Genomic DNA, 20,539 nt, shown 5'->3' on the forward strand with positions numbered 1-20,539 from the left:
TGGTTTGTAATAGAGAGTATCTGTTCACAGTAGCACTGTCATTATTACAGAAGTGTATGAAGAATAAAGTAGCATACCCGGTTAATACCACACCTCCACAGTGTACTGTATGTCAAAATTCACCATTCTTCACAGACGCCAGTCCTGTATATGAGTTTAGACTGATCCGTCTCTTATTTCTCTCTCTCATAGATGTACAGATGAAATGAGTTATCACTCATAGACGTACAGTAACTCAATGCTTCACAGCTGCTTGCTATAGTTTTTTTCAACGTTTACATTTTTTTACAGCATGGCATCCAGTGACCAGACATAACAGATACACTTCAATAAACTCAACTTCTTCAGTAGTATATAGTGACCGTATAGTGATGGACTTCAATAAGACAACAGCATCATTTTGTTCTTGATGAACGCTTTCTCAGTTTCTTCCTGTAATGTTTAACAGATCCTGAAAGAGTCATTACGGTTATAACCTCAAACCGCTTGGATGTGATTTTGGATGTTTCTTCTTGAGCTGTTTTATTAGTTATAAACTGCTCTTGTGATCAACATCTCGATGTTTACTTTCTACTGTCGGGAAAGAAGCAGTTTGTCATAATGCTGGAAGATTTCACTGAATCTGGGAGAATATGAAGATGACTGCAGAGTAAAGAAATGGAGACGTCTGGGTCAGGAGAAAGATGATTATTCCTTTCTGTTTGTCTCACGAGAACCAATACCAGCGTTCCACCATTTTAGATCTGGATGTGTTTACAATGTATCAATGGCTAAATATATGTTGAAAAAAATGAATCGTTTTATCTCACAAACATTTGGTTTCACTTTTAAAGACACAAACAGTATTTACCGAGGGGCAACCTTCCGATCTCACTCAATGAAGTCAATACAGAAGTGACTTAAACTGCAATTCATCGACTGGCCGTTAGAGGCTCCAAAAGAGAGTCAATTCCCATAAACCTCCATGTTAAAATGCCAAACTTTACAGTAGAAAATAATATGTTGAATTTTTTGTAACTCATTATATTCAATTATATTAAGCCTTAAACTTCTGCATAATTAAGGGCGTGGCCACTTGAGTGACAGGTAGACTGCCACTGCGGTCAGTAGAATCAAGCTAGGCGGGCGTGGTTTCCAGCCACTTCAGCTTCACCCATGTTCCGCTTCTTTACCCATTTTCGGTTATCTGTGAGTGATGCCCAGTGATGCACGGCCAAGATGGTGACGGCAGGCAACGCCTACTTTAAAGCGTAACTAAACACCTGGTCATAGCCTGACTCCGCCCACTGGCAATATTTGAAAAATGCAGGAAAAGTGGGCAGATCCCAACGGAGATAGAGGGGACGAACTAAGCTTGTACCAAGTGTGTGGTGAGATCATAACAAGGGCGTGGTGAGCTTGAATCTGCTTACATCACGAGTCATTTTTTGGACTCAACATCCAATAGGAAAATTAAACTGCAGTAGCCACTGTTCAACCTGAAGAGGGCAGCACTCAGACGTTTTTACACCATATATTGCAGTATTGAAACACTTTATATCCAAATGTCAAAAAAGTTACTAAAATCAATGAACAGCACTAATAAAGCATCATTCTTACAGATCATTAACTAAAAAAAGTTGGTTTAGGGTTTAGTTACTCTTTAAGCTTCAAAAACCATCTTCACAACATGATGTTTTATTAACAAAGTTCGGGAGGAACACGTTCAAATAATCAACCTAATCACCTCAACTACGACCAGCTGTTGACAATCAGCAATCAGGTATCCACCTGATCGGCATCATCAGAAACCTATATAGACTGGAAACCAACTCACCCTCATTCCTCGATAGTTTCAGCATGAATTGAACATTGCTTAAACTTAAGACAAACATCAACCAACGCCAACATCTTCTCTAAGAAGTTCCACAATCTTCACATATCTCTCCAACCAACTCTTTCATCTACAAAATCCACACCCCGCCGCAAAGCCACAAACCAAACAAGGAAAGATCATAAAGCTACATCTCTACTCACCAAAAGGTTTTCCATCAGAAGGTTTCATCAGACCGCACCAGCAGGCCTTCAGCCTGTCCAGGTTGTGATCCAGATTCTGCCGTCAAGCCTCAATCATCTTTTCGCTACAAAGCAGCCTGCCATGCACCACACGATGCAACATATCCCAGCGATACAGGTTCCCATCCAGCTCAAGCATGTTTCCTCCAGTGGCGTTATAGCCCTGCCTTCACAAGCCTTTCTGTCTAATTTCTAACCCTTTCCCCTGTCTGTGGCCTGCGGCTCCACCATCGGACTCGGTATGACATACATACACAGCACACATTCATTCGTAACTTACATCATGTTGCCAGTTGCGCAAGAAATCACTTCAAAGCCACATGCACACTGGCAGTGGAAGCAGCTCCTGTTATCCAACAGCTACATTAATTTAATTCCATACCGGGAAACGCGATCGTTTTACATAAGGAACACAACCCGAGCCTATATTGATTCCTGCCCCGCGCTGCAGTCGACACATTGATGTTGTTCCGCTGGCTCGTGTGCGGGAACCTACTCAGGGGTGCTTTTCCCGAGCAACGGCATAACGCGCTGCTGAACCACCATACCGTGCATAGTTGGAGAGGCCAGCTGGCTTGTCATGACTATTTCCCGAAAACATAGTTCAGCGACGGATGTGCGACAAAGTTGCTATGTCGGCTCAACAATAAAGTAAATGATGTCAAAAAAAATTAATTTGTTCAGATCTATTTAATTTCATCTTATTGCTGTAAACTACATACATCACATCTAAAGACTGCTTTTGTTGTCATGTTTAGTTCTCTGTTGTTTAAATCCAAGATTCGTCTTTCATTTGCAAGTTTCCTTCTACGTCACTCATTCCAGGGATTCCCCAGGGTCTTAAAGCTCATAGTTCTGCGCAGTTTTCCAAAAACAGCACCTCAATTTTGTTTACAACCTAAAAGACATGAAACAGACTTTGTATATATTTAGATTACGGTTATAGAAGGCACTGCATGCTGCTTTCTTATTTTGTTTAAAAGCATGATCTACCCAAGTCTACATGTTATACTAACTAGGAACTATACTTCTAACCACAGTCATCCAACTGATATTTGGACATTTAATGCGGCTGATAAAATAATATCACTGAGCCTGACTAAACTTAAGAGCACTTTATTTGAGATCATTTCAAATAAAAGATCATGTCATTTAATTCAACATGGATGAAAGAGCAATTTTAAATAAAATTTTTATTGATAAATAATGTTCTATTAAAGAAACGGATTTTGTTTGTAGCCTATTGCCATCAATTATAGTTCTAAGAAATCAAATTAGTATCATCCAAAACCTGTATCGGCATGTCACAATTAAAGTAAAACTGAAATTCTGAATTGGCCAAGGGAATTGAAATCAGTGCATCTTCACTTGAAACCCCCATCTCAAATGCCTCTTTAGATACCATCCTCAAAGCTGTATCCCCCAGAACCCTACAAACCGACCTAACCCCTTGAAAGAGCTTCAAGACTTTCTACTCTTCTTACAACCTGTTTCCTGATTTTGTCCCTACTCACCATCTCATTCATTTCCTACCTCAATCACCACAAGAACCTTAAAGCCAGCTCCATTAAAGGATACCTAAGTGGAATCCAAATTTTTCCACAAACGTATTTTTCGGCTCACACTCTCCAGTAATAGCTAGCACCCAGACATCCACGCTCGTTAGGAATCCAAAGAACCCACCCCACCCATCCTGATTCAAGACAGCCAGTAACCTTAGAAATACTCACCATATGCATCTCCATCCTCTGTCGAGGTTACCACTCCACTAACACCGCCCTCATACTCTACGCAATGTTCATTCTGGCCATCACTTGCCACTTCAATCCAAATAATCACCCAACAGTTTCAGATCTATCACTTCTGGTCAACGATACAATTTCTTATTCCATTAAACAAAGCAAGACGGACCAAATGAGAAAAGGCCATCCATTTACATCTTCAATTTCCAAAAACCAATTCAACCATACCAGACTCTCCTAGCATACCTATATTCCAGAGACTCCCAGGCTAGATCCACATCAAACCCACTCTTCATAGATGACTCAAATCACCTGGTTACATGCTTCCGGTTCCAAAACACCTTTAATCTGTTCTACTCCTATCTGGCTTCGTAGCAGACCTCTTCTCCAAAACCTACATTCGATCAAATCAGGATCAGGAGCCCCCCCTTTTTTCCCTGAATTCTACTAACCCCCAATGCTATGGAAGTGGTTTCCCTCTGCTCCTGCAGGAGCCCTCCCTTCCACAATTTCTCCACCACTACAGCAGTGATGTTTCCTCTACTCTCACATCAAACCGCTCCCACATCAGAGAAACCCAACGAACGTTCATCAGCGAATCCCACCAGCTCCAGGACAACACAAACTATAAGACTCTCTCCACTGCCACAGCATTGATTTTTCCCTCTGCTCCCGCAGAAGCCAGCTTTTTACTAAAATCCACTGCCACAGTAGTGGTGTTTTTAGCATCTCCCGCAGGAGATCTGTTCTCCATTGCTGCAGCTGTGTCATTTTCTCTGCTCCCGCAGGAGCCCGGCTTTTACTAATCCCCACTGCAATAGCAGTGATGTTTCCCCTGCTTCCGCAGAAGCCCTACTCCCCACTGCCGCAGCAGTGACGTTTCCTCTGCTCCCGCAGGAGCCCTGTTTTCCACAATTTTCCTTCACTGCTGCAGCAGTGATGTTTCCCTTGCCCTCGCAGGAACCCTATTTTCACAGCGGTGCCATTTCCTCTGCTCCCGAAGGAGCCCTACTTTTCACTAATCTCTACTACCATCGCAGTACTGTCTCCTCTGCTTCCGCAGGAGCCCTACATTTCACAAATTCTCCACTGCCACAGCAGTGATGTTTCCTCTACTCCCGCAGGAGCCCTAATTTGTACAATTTCTCAACTGCCGCAGCAGTGATGTCTGTACTGCTCCCGCAGAAGCCCCACCTTTCACAATCTCCATTGCCACAGCAGTGTCACTTTCCTTTTCACAATCTCTGCTCCCGCAGGAGCCCTATTTCTTCACCGTCACAGCGGTGCTGTCTCCTCTGCTCCCGCAGAAGCCCTGCTCTTACAATTTCCCCACTGCCGCAGCAGTGATGTCAGTGAGGAGCCCCGTTACCTCCCACTTTACATTCAGCATTTTTTGGGGGGGACACACACAGTTCCCGGCTGCTGTCCGATGCTAGTTTGCGATCTTTTGGGGGATTGTTTTGGGTTCGGGCCTAAGGCTTAGCCCGGAACCCTCTCCCCGCCAGGAAGCACTCCGGGCTCAGTCCATTAACGAGCTCGGAGCCCTCTCCTCAGACAGCACGCCAAATACGCATATTGATAACTCTGTTCTGAATTATTTGTAAGTGTGAACTCGTGAACCAATGGGTGACGTCACAGACACTACATACATATTTTTTACAGTCTAACCCACCGGAGTCATATGGTTTTATTTTTCTGCTGAGGGATGGGAAAATGTTCAATGCATTACAAAGCTGGGAAGAGTCAGGATGTTATTTAATGTGTTCGACTGAAGAGAGAAAGTCACATACACCTATAGACCTTTTCAAAAGATGTAAACAACACTGGTCCAGAAACTTTTTTATTTTTATTTGACATATATCATTATCTTTAAGATTTTTGTTTAACTTTTTGATTCAGTTCTATATGTTCTGTTGGTTGTATTTTGTCCCAACATTTATCTAGTGTTAAAAAACTGAAACAGGAAGTGCTTCTGGACCAGTGTTGTTTACATTTTTTGAAATGGTCTATAGGATGGCATGGTTAATATACATTTTTGAGTGAACTTTTTCTTTAAAGATAAACTAAAGTGTCCTTCAAATCAATTCAGCTGATCTCAGCAGGATGTTACTGGTCGTGAAGCACAAACATGAAAAAAATGCTTTAGCTCATCAGTTTAGATTTGAATCCTGTGCGATCATAATCATATTATGTATCTGTATCTTCTTTGTTTCTCATCTGATTATTTCTTTCTTTTTTATCTCCTCCCATACAGTATCTACTGACAGCTGTCTGTCATCCAGACTACAAGAAACAAGTGCATCTATAAACACGACACAAAACAAAAAAATATACACAGAGAAAAAAAGAGATTGGTTGCATAGAGAAAATAGCAAAAGACACCAGGACAAGTGAAGAACCCTGATCCTCTTTTCCAGTTACTGGGGTTTTGCCATTTTACAATGTCTTGATTTATAGTTCTATAAGAGTTTTTCTTCTATAAGGTACACAAGCTATTTATCAAATGTGTAATTTTTGACATATATACACATGATGAAAATGCTATGACTGTGAGAGATATCTGAAAGCATTTATGGGTGTCGTACCTTTCAGGTCCAGGTTTCGTGCACCATTGGAGTGCTGCGTGACGGTGCGAGAGTCGATCTTTAGCGTGTGAACGTTGTTGGTGTCTCGGGAAACCACCACATTATGCCACTGATTGTCATTGAGAGGTTTCTCAGAGTTTCCCTTCATGAGAGACGGTCCGTTCCCCAGATCAAACACATAGTGAACAAACCTAAAGAAAGCATTGAAATCCTCTGTTACATCAATTACCGAACTATCAAAGTTTCTTTCATCCTTTCAAATAAAAAAACTTGTGCATTTAAAAAATAAAATATCAACCAGAAGTGCTACATATACAGTAGACACAACTAACTTAAGTTTCTCCAGTAATACTGTCATACAAGTAAAATTACAGAAGATCTGACCAATCCTGTCTCTCATTAGCCCATGACATCACGACAGCAGTAAAATGTACAATCATTTCATAATACATGGACTCAATCTTCAAAAACATGAACTGAAATGAGACGGTCTAACCTTCAAAGGACCCATAATTTGTGTCACCTGCTGCACGCGCCCACCGTGCCTTTTAGAAGAACACTGCAGAGATGTTTCTGACTTATTAAAATAAATATGGAACCAAAAAAATATGAATTTATTTTAGAAATATGACACGTTGATGTAGATTAAACTATTCAACAGTATATCAAATTAATCAACCTTAGAAATAATGTTCAAAACATAACTTATAACACTAAAGCAGTGACTAGAAACTTTTTTCTGCTAAATACACACTTTTATTTAATAAAGGTTTTAATTGTTTATTTTAGAATATCCAGCCGTTATATGCAGCCGTTGCAGGCGAAGGGATATCCTCGGCTGTTAAGGATCCATTCGTTCTATTCTTAACAGCGTGGAGAAATAAGGACGCATTTTGAGGCTTCATTTCAAGCATTCTTTGAATTGGGACACAGCTACAGTCTCAGATGTGCAGTACGCATACAAGGTGCAACAGGTGTTAATTCTACTATACAGACCCCTTCACGGTTCACGTCACAAGCGGTTCCCACTGCGCATGTCACGGTCAGAAAACTCATTTCAGCAGATTGAGTTGAGTATTATTCGGTATCGTCAAAAATACCTACTTGCTTCATGGGCTTTGAAAATCAAACTGCAGAATCTCAAAAACAAAAATTACAACATCTGCGGCTGCAAGCAATTAAGGTGCAGACTGGGACAATGCAAAGATCAAAGAGGCTTGTGTTTGTAGTGCTCACTTTATTTCAGGTAAGTCATCATTTTTCAGCCCTGTTAGATGAAACTAGAAAACCTAAATGGTATGAACAGTTTGACCTCATGCTGCGCGCGCACCCGATAGTCATTCAATGTTTACAAACCTTGAAGGGGTCTATACGTAAAGCGCATTTTACATTCAGACAGGTCTTATGACCTGGTTTACGTCCAGCTTGTGGAACCGGCCCTATTCAGAACATTAAGGTTTGTTCAATCTGTTGAATGTTTGTGTGTTTCTTCACATTAAAACCTTTCACACACAAAACATAACCATTGTTTCCATATGGTTAAAAACAAACAGATGCCGGTGACTTTGGCATGGATCCAGCCCAGAGTCATCTGCTGTCCAGGTTGTATGTTGACAACGCCTTTCTGTATCACCATCATCAGTTAATAAAGCTTAAACCAATTAAACCATTTAACCTATGGCCCCACCTCAATGCCCGGCAGTCTGAACAGAAAAATGCAACAGCTGTAATTTTTCTGTGATTGTTATGTGACTGACCCTTTCACGAGCTCCACCACGATGAAGTCGCTGCCGTCTCCGCTGTTAAAGAGCAGCAGGCCATCGCCGGACGTGGTCTTAAACTGGAAGAACAGGTGCATGGACGCGTACGCCTGCAGCGTGGCCAGTGCCAGGTAACTGCCTTTATTTCGAAAGGTCACGGGGTCAGCGATGATGTGGCGCATGCCGAAGCGGGCGTTCAGCTCACAGTATGATATGTCGCCGTTTTTGCACTGGTCCAGAAATGGCACGCTGTTGACCGTCAGGCCCTGCAGGTGTCCGATGAAGTTAGACGGGACGACAGAGATGAACCTGCGCTCTGTCATGATGCCCGTCTCGATGTTGTGAAACTCCAGACGAGTGTGGTCGCCGGTCATCTGACCTGCAGCGGGCACAGAGAGTTACTTAACACGCCTGTATTAAATATATAATGGAACGACAATAGACGGTTTCATATAAAACATTCATATCAAACCATGACCATATACAAGTAATACCATTAGACAAACATATCTAAAATGTCAAATATTATCTCTTTTTCTTGAATGTGTGATAAACCTGGTTATTAAACTGAATGCTGTGCACAGAAGAAGGAATGCAGAGTTTTTGATGTAGGCATTACGACGATGTCAAGCCTCATATATAATAAAGACAACATCAGCTGATACAGCTGCTACACCATCAGTCATGTGGGTTTAATGTTCACTACATCAGAATTTATTTAGCAAATGCGTTTCCATCTCCCATTATTCACATTTACTCTTTAAGTCAAACACCACCTCAAGCGAGTGTAAAAACATTGTTGTAAATTAAGGGATTTTTATTTGAAATTTGTGTTTCAATCACTTGTTTCTGATGTGAATCATGCAATGTGCATAAAATCAGTGTGATGGAAACCCAGATAGTAAACAGTAAAACTGTCTAAGACGTCAGGTGTGACAGCACAACAGATGCAGTGAAACTTCCAATGAAGCCAAAAAACATCCAATTGATTCAAACTAAGATCTTACAGTAAATCTAATGCTCAACATCAAGCTCATATTTAGTTTCTAGTAATTGAGATGATATTAGAAATTATAAAGACTATTTAAAGAAATCAAGAACTATATAAAAGAAAACCGATCAATGACATATTGTGACCTTGGAACACAAAACCAGCCAAAAGGGTCAATCTATTCCCAGTGCAATTTACACTGAAAAAATAAGCTTTCCATAGATGTATGCTTTGTTGGGATAGGACAAACAATCTCGAATCTGAGCATGCAAAAAATCAAAATACTGAGAAAATGGCGTTTAACTCTTTGCCCACCTTTGAAAAGTTACAGTATCTCGTCAATTAAGAGAAAACGCAACCCAACTTATAAAACAAATTCACTGATCCAAAAACAGTATTGGTATTTTTGAAGAAACCTACCCATATTTGAGAGGTGATAAAAAGACCAAATTAAGATAGGATAATGCTGGGTCTGAACTTTCATTTGATTTATTGTAAGTTTATATATTAAAAGAAGACATTTTTTTCCATGAAAGGCATTAAACTTTCTGAAAGGAAAAAAATCATAAAAAATGCTGGCATTGGATGGCAACTTTTTTTAAATGCTGGCGGGTAAAGATTTCAAGTTTTCCAAATGAAATAGTAAGCAACACATATTGGTTTTGATATATTTAGAGTAGGACATTTACAACATACCTTCATGGAACATGATCTTTACATAAAATCCTAATGATTTTTGGCATTAAAGAAAGACAAATCTATCATTTTGACCCATACAATATTGCTACAAATCTATCTGTTTGACTTATGAGTGTTTTTGTGATCCAGGGTCAGATGAGGCTCAGATAAGATGATCTCTGATGTTTTACCTTCTACAGTGATGTTGTCCACAGACAGATGCAGGTTTCTGCCGCGACGAATCACTTTGACTGAATGCCAGTCGTTATCATTGAGTTTCTGTCCGGCTGTCAGAATCTCTGGACCTTTACCTGCGTGAGGGCACATGAGTCAAACACACAACAACACAATACTCATGATGTGACCAGATATTCTCACACACACACACTTGTACCCAACCCTGAAATCTTAACTTCATAGAAAACATTTGGCATCTTTTATTGCTCTTATATGATTTATCAGCTCTTAAGCTTATCTAACAATCCAAACCTAAACTTTCAGCACCGAGTATGTTATTGTCTATCATTTGTTGTCAGTGAAGGAGATTAAAGTGAAGACTGAGAGGATTAATAGTAAAACTTCTGTGACAGTAGAAGGTGGTTATGGGGTAAAAATAGTTGTTCACTGAGGAGAATTTGAGGATATTATGACCCTTGAAGAGAACATCTACTTATTTTTATGTAATGGTTTTAATATGATTTGACCAAATAAACACTTTGAGATTTTTGTCCTGAATGTCTCTCAGGTTCAGGTTTAAGTTTGGGATTTGTATTATTGTTGTTGTGTGATGAAGTATATAAGCAGCTCTGTGTGTTCACCTGTATGAGCTCTCTGTATGTATTTCTGAAAGTGTATTCTGGGTAATTGACTGCAACTAAATCATCATGACATCAGATGACACCCCGTTCAAAGTAACTGAAGATATATCCATGAAAACAAACTCTGTGGTGTGCGAGACCTGACTCTTTACACATCACACGCCACATCATTGTGACTTATTCACACGCCAAACACTAAACACGATGTGACGCCCGTCTCGAGCGTGATAACTCGCGGCTAACTGAAATAACACAGCTCAGATCTACAGCAGCTTCATTATTCACTTTAATATAGACTTAAACTTCTAGATGAGTCAAATAAAAGCATGACTGTACTGTAGATATTTATAACGTACCGCACTACTGTAGAACAGATCAATATCTACAATAATGAATAATACATGTTTATAAAAAGGTCATGTAAAATTAGCAGTGTAAACTCATTTGATAAAGTTTCTTTATTAACAACAATTCAGTTGATTTGTTTAATGCATAGACCCTTTTACAGCTCACGTGATCAAATAGCCTGCACACGCAATTAGGGAACAGAAGTGATGTTATTCCTCATTGGTTCTAATGTGTTAGCAACTCAGAAAGTTTATTAAAACGGTTTCCCAGCATCAAAATGTCTGGTTGTTGTGTTTGGTTGCACTAATATAATATACTAATATACGTATATATGTATCTGGCAACTTTATTTTTGGCCATCTGCTTACATCTTCTATCTACACCACTATAGTAAACTGATCTGGTAGCTGCGTTGAAAATGTTGATAAAGTCACTTTTTAAAATAAGTTTCTCTGTCTGTGTTGCTTCACTGCTGATTCTTACCATACTTCCGTTGCCAAGATGCGTGTGCATACGCTGCCACATCATCATTGTACAAACAGTAAAAGTGTCTATAATGTGCTGATAACAGGACTGTACGGATGTGCTGGGTGTTGTTAAATGGTGATTTCCTCTCATAGGGTTTAAGAGAGTGTAAGATATATATGATATAAACACTGCACACACACTGCAAAAAATGACTTTCTTACTTTATATTTTTGTCTTTTTTTAGATATTTGTACTGAAAACTTCAAGATCCATGTCTGTGATGAGCGAAATGACAAAAACAAAAAAATCTAATTTAGGTGAATTTGTGCTTAAAAATGGGGTGAGACATTCTTTCTAGAATTTTTCTTGAATAAAGAGTTTAAGAATTAAGTAAGGCAAGGCAAACCCCCCCCCTTTCTTTTTTTTGCTTGTTTTAGGCACAAATTCACTTAAATTTGATATTTTTGTTCTAAAAATTAAAGCAACACTATGTAGTTTTTTGTACCTTTAAATAATGTCTCTAAAATTATTTCAGTGATAGAACAACTTTTAACTGGACAAATTGTACTGCTGCTGCAACCTGAGCAGCCTCCTAGCTGCTACAAGCACACTCTGAAAGTGGCGGTGGAGGGTAGAGCACACAGCCCCGCCCCTCCCCCTGCCTTCAAAAGAGTGTCTGATACCAGGTTTTCAACCACATGGGGGAGCTGTAAGTCGTTTTTACATGGAAACTACATAGTGTTGCTTTAATGAGCGTGTTAATTTTAACAGCACACCTGCCTAAAAGTTTCTAGTATGCCTAGTAAGACCTTAATTGGCTGCTTCATGTGTGTTTAATTATGGTTGGAGCTAAACTCTGCAGGACACCGGCCCTCCAGGACCCAAGTTGCCCACCCCTGGTTTAGAGTGTCGGGCTTGTAACCCGAGGGTTGCCGGTTTGAGTTTCATTGCCAGCAGGTTGCAACTGTGGTGCCCTTGATCAAGGCCAATCCCAATGTGTTTGTGTGATCACAACTTGCAGTACGTGGGTTCACTACTCACTGGGATGGGTTAAATGCAGAGGTCACATTTCAAGTAAGCGTTGTATACTTGACAAGCTTTATTATTGATGGACCTCTGGAAAAAAAATGATCTGCTGGTTTACAGACCAAAAAAAATAAGAGGCGAAATGAGAAATCATGATATGACATCACAAGTGCTAGAACACAAATAGCTAAAGTCCCCCTGTGGTGAAGATTTTGTTTTTATTGTTGTTTATGTCTATGTTGGGGTTCTTAATACGCTTAATACAAACCATGTACAAATACATCTGCCCTGCACGTCAAGCCTGCCGCTAAGCCTGGGGGAAAACATAAGAGCAAGCGGCCCTGAGACGGGCGAACTGGAGATGGTTGGGACTTCTTTTCAGAAGATGGTGACCGCACCAGTCCCTCCCCCGGAGGAGGGCCGGGTGGAGAATCTGGTTTTCGTTAAATTGTGTTTGTTTGCCAACTTTTCAGTCAGCACCCACCACTTGACAAAAAGAGCACTTTCCCATTCCTTCTCCAGGTATTCAGCGGATGTTGAGCGCTACGAGCAGTGCAAAGCTGTCTCGTCCTCCCTCTCCTCTTTCGCTAGCAGGCTGTCTCAGGCTTTAAAGAGCCTTTCCAGCTGTCCTCGAGACCCTTTCCAGTTGCCCATTTGCTGAGTCAGGTGAGCGTTATACCATGCATTGCCTCCCTTCATGGAGCCATAGAGCACACCACGGCGGACACCTCCGCTCCACTGTGGGTACATCTGTGCTGCCTCTTATCCCACTCGCACGGTCCCTTAAAGCTACCCAGCCTGTCCCGTCAAACTTTGCGATTCAATTCGCCCGCCGTTCCTCCAAATTTTCTGCCATCCTCTTAACTACAGTAAAAGTTGCAGATGCCCTTGTATTGCGTGCGGAGATCACGGTCCTACTGGCGAAGGACACGATAGAGCCGGTCCCTCTAGCCGACATGAGGTCGGGGTTTTACAAACCTTTCTTCATAGTACCCAAGATAGGCAGTGGGTTACAACCGATCTTCTCGCTGAACCATGCAATTCACAAAATGCCGTTAAAAATGCACCCCAGCTGCATTGCCATATTAATTGCCTCGGGTTGTGGACAGTGTATCTTGCTCTCAACCGCCTCAAAGCGAGCTACGAGGCAAAGATGTCCTAGTCCATACAGAAAACACTGCGGCCATTGCGTATATCAACCATCAGGGTGGTTTGACACAAATGGCAACAGCCTTTACTATCTCTTTAAGACTTTATGATATCATTTTTTAGTGTTTACCAACTCCAGTCCTCGTGAACCCACACCCAGAAAGTGTTTGATGTGTCTTTATATAAAACCGCCGATTCAACTCATCAGCCTCCCAGAATGTTTGAATAGATGCGTTCCACTTCATGCGGCACAGTTTCAATTAAATATCACATTTATTAACCTTAAAAATACATACACAGAATATTATTAATAAAAAACAGTAGTTTCAGGATACTGTACAATTTAACACTGACAAAAATACATTTCCCAGTGCTTAATGAGCCTGATTCATTTTTTTAAACCACAAAACTTAAAAATGTGTTTAAATAAGCTTCCTTCACAACAGCTTAACGCCATTATATTACAATGGTTATCGCCCACCACTTATGCAAATGCAGAGTTTATTTAAACACAAAAAGCAATCCATCAATGTAATAATCAAACTAAGCTAAAATCAATAGGGAGGACGGTGTTCCCGTGTTTAAAGCTGCTCAATGTGCCTGCTTCACAACTTTTATTCCATCAGCTTAACAAAAATAACATGAAAGTTTAGGGATTTTACTGAGTAATTCAGGTTTTCTGTTCTGTTTTTCTTTTAAGTGTTTTCTTTTTTGAGCCCCAAAGCTATTAGACAATTGTTGTCTAATATGTCAGCTGAATGACTTGCTTATCCACAATGACATTTACGTTAGATGTCTTAATAAAGGAAACTCGTTGAAACGATTTTGTGAACTAGACAAAAAGTTTCTCCAAAATTCAAAGCAGACTAAATGCTCAAATATTATGCGAGTCATCGTTCTCACACAAGAATACAATTAAAACGAGTTAAACGCTCACAGCCCAGCACCTGCACCACTGTATGCGTATCGTGCTGACAAACATACACCTTATTTTACTGCCCTGAAAAAAAATATTCTGTCTTATTAGAAGCAAAGAGTATAGAAGCACAAGAGGGGAAACTCTCATTGGTTTTTGGCAACAGTCACTAGGTGGCGCTTCAGTAGCGCGGCCGCCATTTTGGAATGAAAATTCTCACAGCCAATTCATTCTGAATTCATTCTCAGCGAATCTTACAGCCAAATCAGAAGCGCAATAGTAAGTTTCTTAAATTAAAATTTTGTTCACTTGCTACATCTACACGAAACGCTGGATTGTCTTGTATGTATGTGTTGTGTTGTTGTTGTTATCAGTTGTGGAATCCAATCATTAAATAGATAAACATTTGAGGTAGTTTTTTCTTGCTTTATTATGTCATTCTATTTTATGCTACTTTACACATTTACTACTATTATTAGTTACCAACTACACTAGGTATGAAATATATTTTGTACATATTAATCCCCTATATAAACATGATAATCTTATGCATGATGCATTGCTCTGTCTGTTATCCTAAAACTGTGTTTTTTACTTAATCCATTTTGACCAATTTAGATGTATATGTGTGTATATGTGTATGTATATGGAGCCAAAATATTATGTGTGGATGAGTTTATGTCGGTATGTTTGTATGTAAAATTAGCCTATATAAAAGTGGAAGACTTATCTAAAATATCTGAAAATAAGCTGTAAAAAGGGATTAATGATCACTGGTCTGATTGTATGTTATTCTGTGTAATCATCATTCAGTTTGAATTTCATCTTTTAATGTACAAAGTAGCTGATATTACCATCACGTCTAGTTGACTCCCGAGTCGCTTTCATTCCAAAATGGCGGATTCGTGGGGCTGCTGCTGGGCGCTGGTGTTGCATTGGAACGTTCTATTGAGTTTCCCCTCTTGTGCTTCTATACTCTTTGTTAGAAGCTAGCCTAATGTTTGCCAATTATTAAGATGGCTGTTGTAGTTTAAATAGGGCTACTGTAATAATTAGCTTTGACAAAAAACAGCATAAAACAATTATGTCCCATATTATAAACTGTTTTGTTATGTGTACTTAAGTGAGTAAATAAGTTAAATTCTTAATGAGTGTGATATGGATCTTATTTACCTATTTAAATGTAGAATAAAGCTTACTTGGGCATCTTACAATGTTGTTATGCAATTTTAAAAATATTTAATAAATGTAAAATATTTATTAATAACATATGAACATGTCTGGATGTAGAAAATCCTACTTAGACATCTAACAATGCTCTAATGTTGTTGAATGCAGTCTCAAAATTAGGCTTGGGAATCGAGAATCGATTGGAACCGGGACTAGCTTTGCGATTCTCCCGGAATCGTTCAAAAGTTTGAATTTCGATTCCTAGTTTCGACTCACAGTCCACCGACCGGAAAAAGAAACCGCTGAACACCAATGAAGAAGCGTCTGTTTCGTGCATAGGCACGTCGAACGTAATAAAGCACCTCGTTCATTGAGTAGAAATAAATGTGTGCCCCGTCTTTGACGCGCTGCGCCGACCGTCCTCTGCTGCCTTTTCCTCTGTCTCTGACCCCCAGCTTGGCACCGCAGTGACTGCACTGCAGTCCGTATCAAGTAAGTAAAATAATACATATACAATGAGGGCTCGCTAAATTTCAAAATCCCTGGTAGAAAAAAGAAACGCTAAAACAATGTTAGTCTCTGAAAACAAATGGACTTATTATTTTTAAATTACTTGAGTTCGCGCTTTTTGCTGAGCACAAGAACAAGCGTGCTTGTGAAGAGCGGACCCGGGATGCAGAGGAGCGCGCATCTCAGACGTGAACACGAAAGGAATAATGGGTTTAATTATGCTTTCAGTTTCACTTATTGTTACGTGAGGATAGTAATGACTGACAAGACGACGTCGTACATACTACCTAACAAAATCTGAGAGAATGCAAAAACATTAAAATATTTTTCCTATGAAAGCCCGACGGGCAGAGCGAAGATGCATTTTGGTAACCCGACAGGAATTCGCAATAGCCCCGGGACGTCGGGCTAGCGATTTTGCGAGCCCTGAAAAGAATGCCTTGAGCCAACATTGAGCTAACAAATTAGCCCATGTATTTTTTCATAGACAATTTACGAGCTAAGAGTGCGAATGTTAGTTAGCCCATCAATGGGAGCACGGTAACATGTTCAAGTACCTGCAGCAGCATCATACACTCATGTGTAAATGTGTTTTCATGAGGTTTTCAAAAATAAAGCTCTCTTGAGGAAAGTGTACCCCTGTAAAAATATATTCATAATTTATAATATTTATATTCAAGTTCATAGATTTGATAATTATATTGTAGTTGAAAACAGCCATGTGAGAAATGAATAGTAAAGTGCATAAAAAGTCAAAAGTTTATAAAATTTAAATTGACGGAGAAGGTCATACTATTTCCTTCAGAAAGACCATTGGTTAGCTAGCTCATTTAAAATATCCTAAACATTTTTGACCCTGCCTCTTAAAAGAATCGGATTCGAGAATCGATAGGAACCGGAATCGAAACAAGTAATCGGAATTGGAATCGTTCAAATTCAAACGATACCCAACCCTACTCAAAATACATGTTTGTAGAAAATGCCCATTGTACAATGCACACATTTTTTAATGTAGTTTCAAAATATAAAATTAGTATGTTTAAATGTAGGAAAATGTATATCTCTGTTACATCACTGTTATATCTCCGGCCCCTTATTTGTGATGCTTTTCATGAACTGGCCTCCACGACAATCTAATTGAATAGCCCTGGGATATGTATACGTATTAATGTTTTCTATGCCAGTGTTGTTTTTTGTGTGTACTTATGTTTATGACTACCTGCCAAAAGACAAATATGAGCTGTTGGCTAAATTCAGTACAATGCGTTAAATGGAAACATTTATGTTAAAATCTTACATAGTCCTTTTGAAATAAATGTTAATAATAATAATAATAACGTGTGTAATAACATAACAGATTAAAACATGCACTATATCTATCTATCTATCTATCTATCTATCTATCTATCTATCTATCTATCTATCTATCTATCTATCTATCTATCCATCTATCCATCTATCCATCTATCCATCTATCCATCCATCCATCCATCCATCCATCCATCTATGGACTTTCTTTTGAAGAATGTGATGTGTTAATTCTCATTTATGGTAAAACATCACACACATGCGTACACACAAGCACACAGATATATCCATCAGTTACACTTTTGATACCTTGAATGTCAAACAACACAAAATAATGTGATATTAGTTGGAAGGCAGGAACTTGTCTCGTGTGTGTGTGTGTGTGTGTGTGTGTGTGTGTGTGTGTGTGTGTGTGTGTGTGTGTGTGTGTGTCTGTTATATCACTTACTGAGGTTACAGTCTATCCTGATACAGTCTGAAATGAGAGAGAGAGTGAGATGATGAGATCAAACAGAACAGAGAGAGAGAGAGAGAGAGAGAAACAGTTTACATCCTTCAAAGATTATTCTGCAGACAAACAGATCTGATCACCATCTGGGGACACAACCTTGAGTCAGTGACCCTTCCCATCACCACAGCAGCTTCAGTACATCACTACAACACTCTGATATTAAATACAGAACATCATCATCTTCATCATGTACAGTGAGTGTTGTGATCTGAAGCTCTGCTCCTCTGAACATCAGGAAGGGCTCACTGGACACCTCAACCTCAAATCAGCTCTTACAGCCAACAAACATGCATGCACACACACACACACACACACACACACACACACACACACACACACACACACACTCACACACACACACACACACACACGCACACACACACGCGCACACACACAGAGAGTTCTTCATTGCTCAGCTGTCAATGGTTTTCTTTTACCTACACAAGAGTGAGTTTATAAGAGGAAGATTAAAGTTCTTCAGCTGTGTGATCTGAGATTGAGCCGAGCGAGCTGTAAGATGGAGTCTGTCATTAGATTGTTATTGGTCTCTCTCTCCATCTGTTGGTCAATGTCTGTAAGCGCAGCTCTGAGGTTGAGGTGGATCTCAATGTGTCAACCGCTACAGAACAGTGATGACAAACAGCCAGAGACCGACTCACTGCCTTCACACACGCATGTGTCACCTTTATAATCAAACAATAATCCACTGCTGTTATTACATCATTCAAATCTTTATCCTCACTAAACATTCATCTTTTCATGATAATTCTGTCCCTGTTTGCTGTCGATGGGATTAAGTAAGGGATTAAACGCTCTTCACGTGGATTAAATGATTTAAGTAACTCAACTCACGTTTTATTAGCATTTCGACTCGACTTGATTTGATTTGTCTAAAGCCAAAGGACTTGGGTCTTACATTCACTGTAATTCATAAGTTATAATCTTGTTGCCTATAAAACATGACAATGGACTCCAAAAGTCTACACCAAAATCTAGATTTTTTCAAATAAACATTTACATTTATGCATTTGGCTGATGTTTACAGTGCATTACAGAGTAAACCTGTGTTCACTGGGATCAAACCCTTGATCTACACAATACACCTTCACATTTTTAATACATATATGGGGAATCATTTATAATAAAAGCACGAGGTTTTATTCAGAGATCTCAGACGTTACCTCACTGTACAGTGTTGTGTGTCTGTGTGTGCGTGTGTGTGTGTGTGATTTCATCTGTCTGCGCTACAGTGAGACGGTCTCTCCAGCTGTTTGTTACAGGGTCGCAGACAGACACGCCATTGAAGGGATGAAAGGTTCTGTCATCAGAACCAGAAGAGATGAGAGACAGAAAGAGAGGAAGAGAGATGAAGGATTATCTGATGTCCTTTCCCAGGATGCACCGTCGCTCTGTGTATCTGAAACTCATACAGCAGTACCCATCTACAGCTGTGACCTTTAACCCCTGAGAAATATTAGCAGTTCAATATTTAAACATGAATATTTATGAATTCATTCTCTTGTAAGACTTTAGCTTGTAGCCATAAATGTGCATTTATGTTTTATGACTTATTCTAGCATGCAATGGTTCTTAATAGATTTATTTCAACATTATGTTCAATGATGTAAGATCAGCTGACACGTCTCTTTGTCTCTGGCAAAACACGTTTTCACAAAGTCTGATACATGAAACATGTGAAAACATGAATAAGACACTTTTAAAATAAAGATTTATAGTTAAGAGCTGCTGCTGGTAGATGAGGTGAGCTGAGAGGAGAACACAGAGCGAGAGCATTTCACCAGACACCAGAGAAGACCAAACTAAAGAGATGATAAAGAAATGGTGGACAGATAAATGAGGAAGAGAAATCTTCAGAGGACAGAAGTGGTCATGACGAGTGGGTTACCGAGGTTAACAGTGAGTTTGACCCGTCCTCCGTCCAGCTCCAAACGCAGAGTATCGGCCGACTCTTTGGAGGTTGTGGCCATGAGGAGGCCGTACGCCCGCTGAGACATGAAGCGCAGGGTGACGTCTTCAGCTTCCGTGTGCATGGAGCTGGGCATGATGACCTTCAGATACATGCTGCCATCATAGCTTAAGACTGTGGCCTCTGTGAACACAAACACACGAATCAGTCTATCTGTCTGTCTGTGTCATGTAGAGGTCTTCACGGGTACACTTAGATCAAAAACCCAAGGTCCGACCCGAGACCTGAGACCTGTGTGCCTCGGACACAGATGGGGTATAATATTAGCGGTATCGGGTCTCGGGTAATTTAAAATAAATGTGTGTTTGCCGATTGGACCCGAGAAGACCCAAACAATCTCACATGTGTGCATCGAGAATATTATTAAAAACCCTTCTCTGTTTGCCAAGAGCGCTTGTGACACCCTGTGGCTGGCGTTAGGTTAATTTTCATTAAGACAGAGCTGTCAATCAATTTTAAATGCACATTTTAGCGATTACCTAAGTGTCGTAGACAGATAACAAATGAAAATAAATGG

General features: G+C 39.9%; 1 protein-coding gene across 9 annotated transcripts in view; it reads right to left on the reverse strand.

Annotated features, from left to right (window-relative positions):
- nrxn2b (neurexin 2b) overlaps positions 1–20,539 on the reverse strand; it is a 380,291-nt gene that overhangs the window by 69,439 nt on the left and 290,313 nt on the right. For 8 of the 9 annotated variants that reach the window (XM_055218533.2, XM_055218549.2, XM_055218479.2 and 5 more), the window contains 5 exons: positions 19,942–20,145; positions 17,973–17,999; positions 10,003–10,122; positions 8,140–8,521; positions 6,383–6,573 (listed from right to left, as the gene is read on the reverse strand). In XM_055218533.2, coding sequence (XP_055074508.2) covers positions 6,383–6,573; positions 8,140–8,521; positions 10,003–10,122; positions 17,973–17,999; positions 19,942–20,145 — 924 coding nt within the window. The remainder of the gene's footprint in view (positions 1–6,382; positions 6,574–8,139; positions 8,522–10,002; positions 10,123–17,972; positions 18,000–19,941; positions 20,146–20,539) is intronic. The other variant, XM_055218495.2, reaches the window with a different exon arrangement.

The sequence above is a fragment of the Misgurnus anguillicaudatus genome, chromosome 21, assembly GCF_027580225.2.
Source record: "Misgurnus anguillicaudatus chromosome 21, ASM2758022v2, whole genome shotgun sequence".
NCBI classification, from domain to species: Eukaryota; Metazoa; Chordata; class Actinopteri; order Cypriniformes; family Cobitidae; genus Misgurnus; species Misgurnus anguillicaudatus.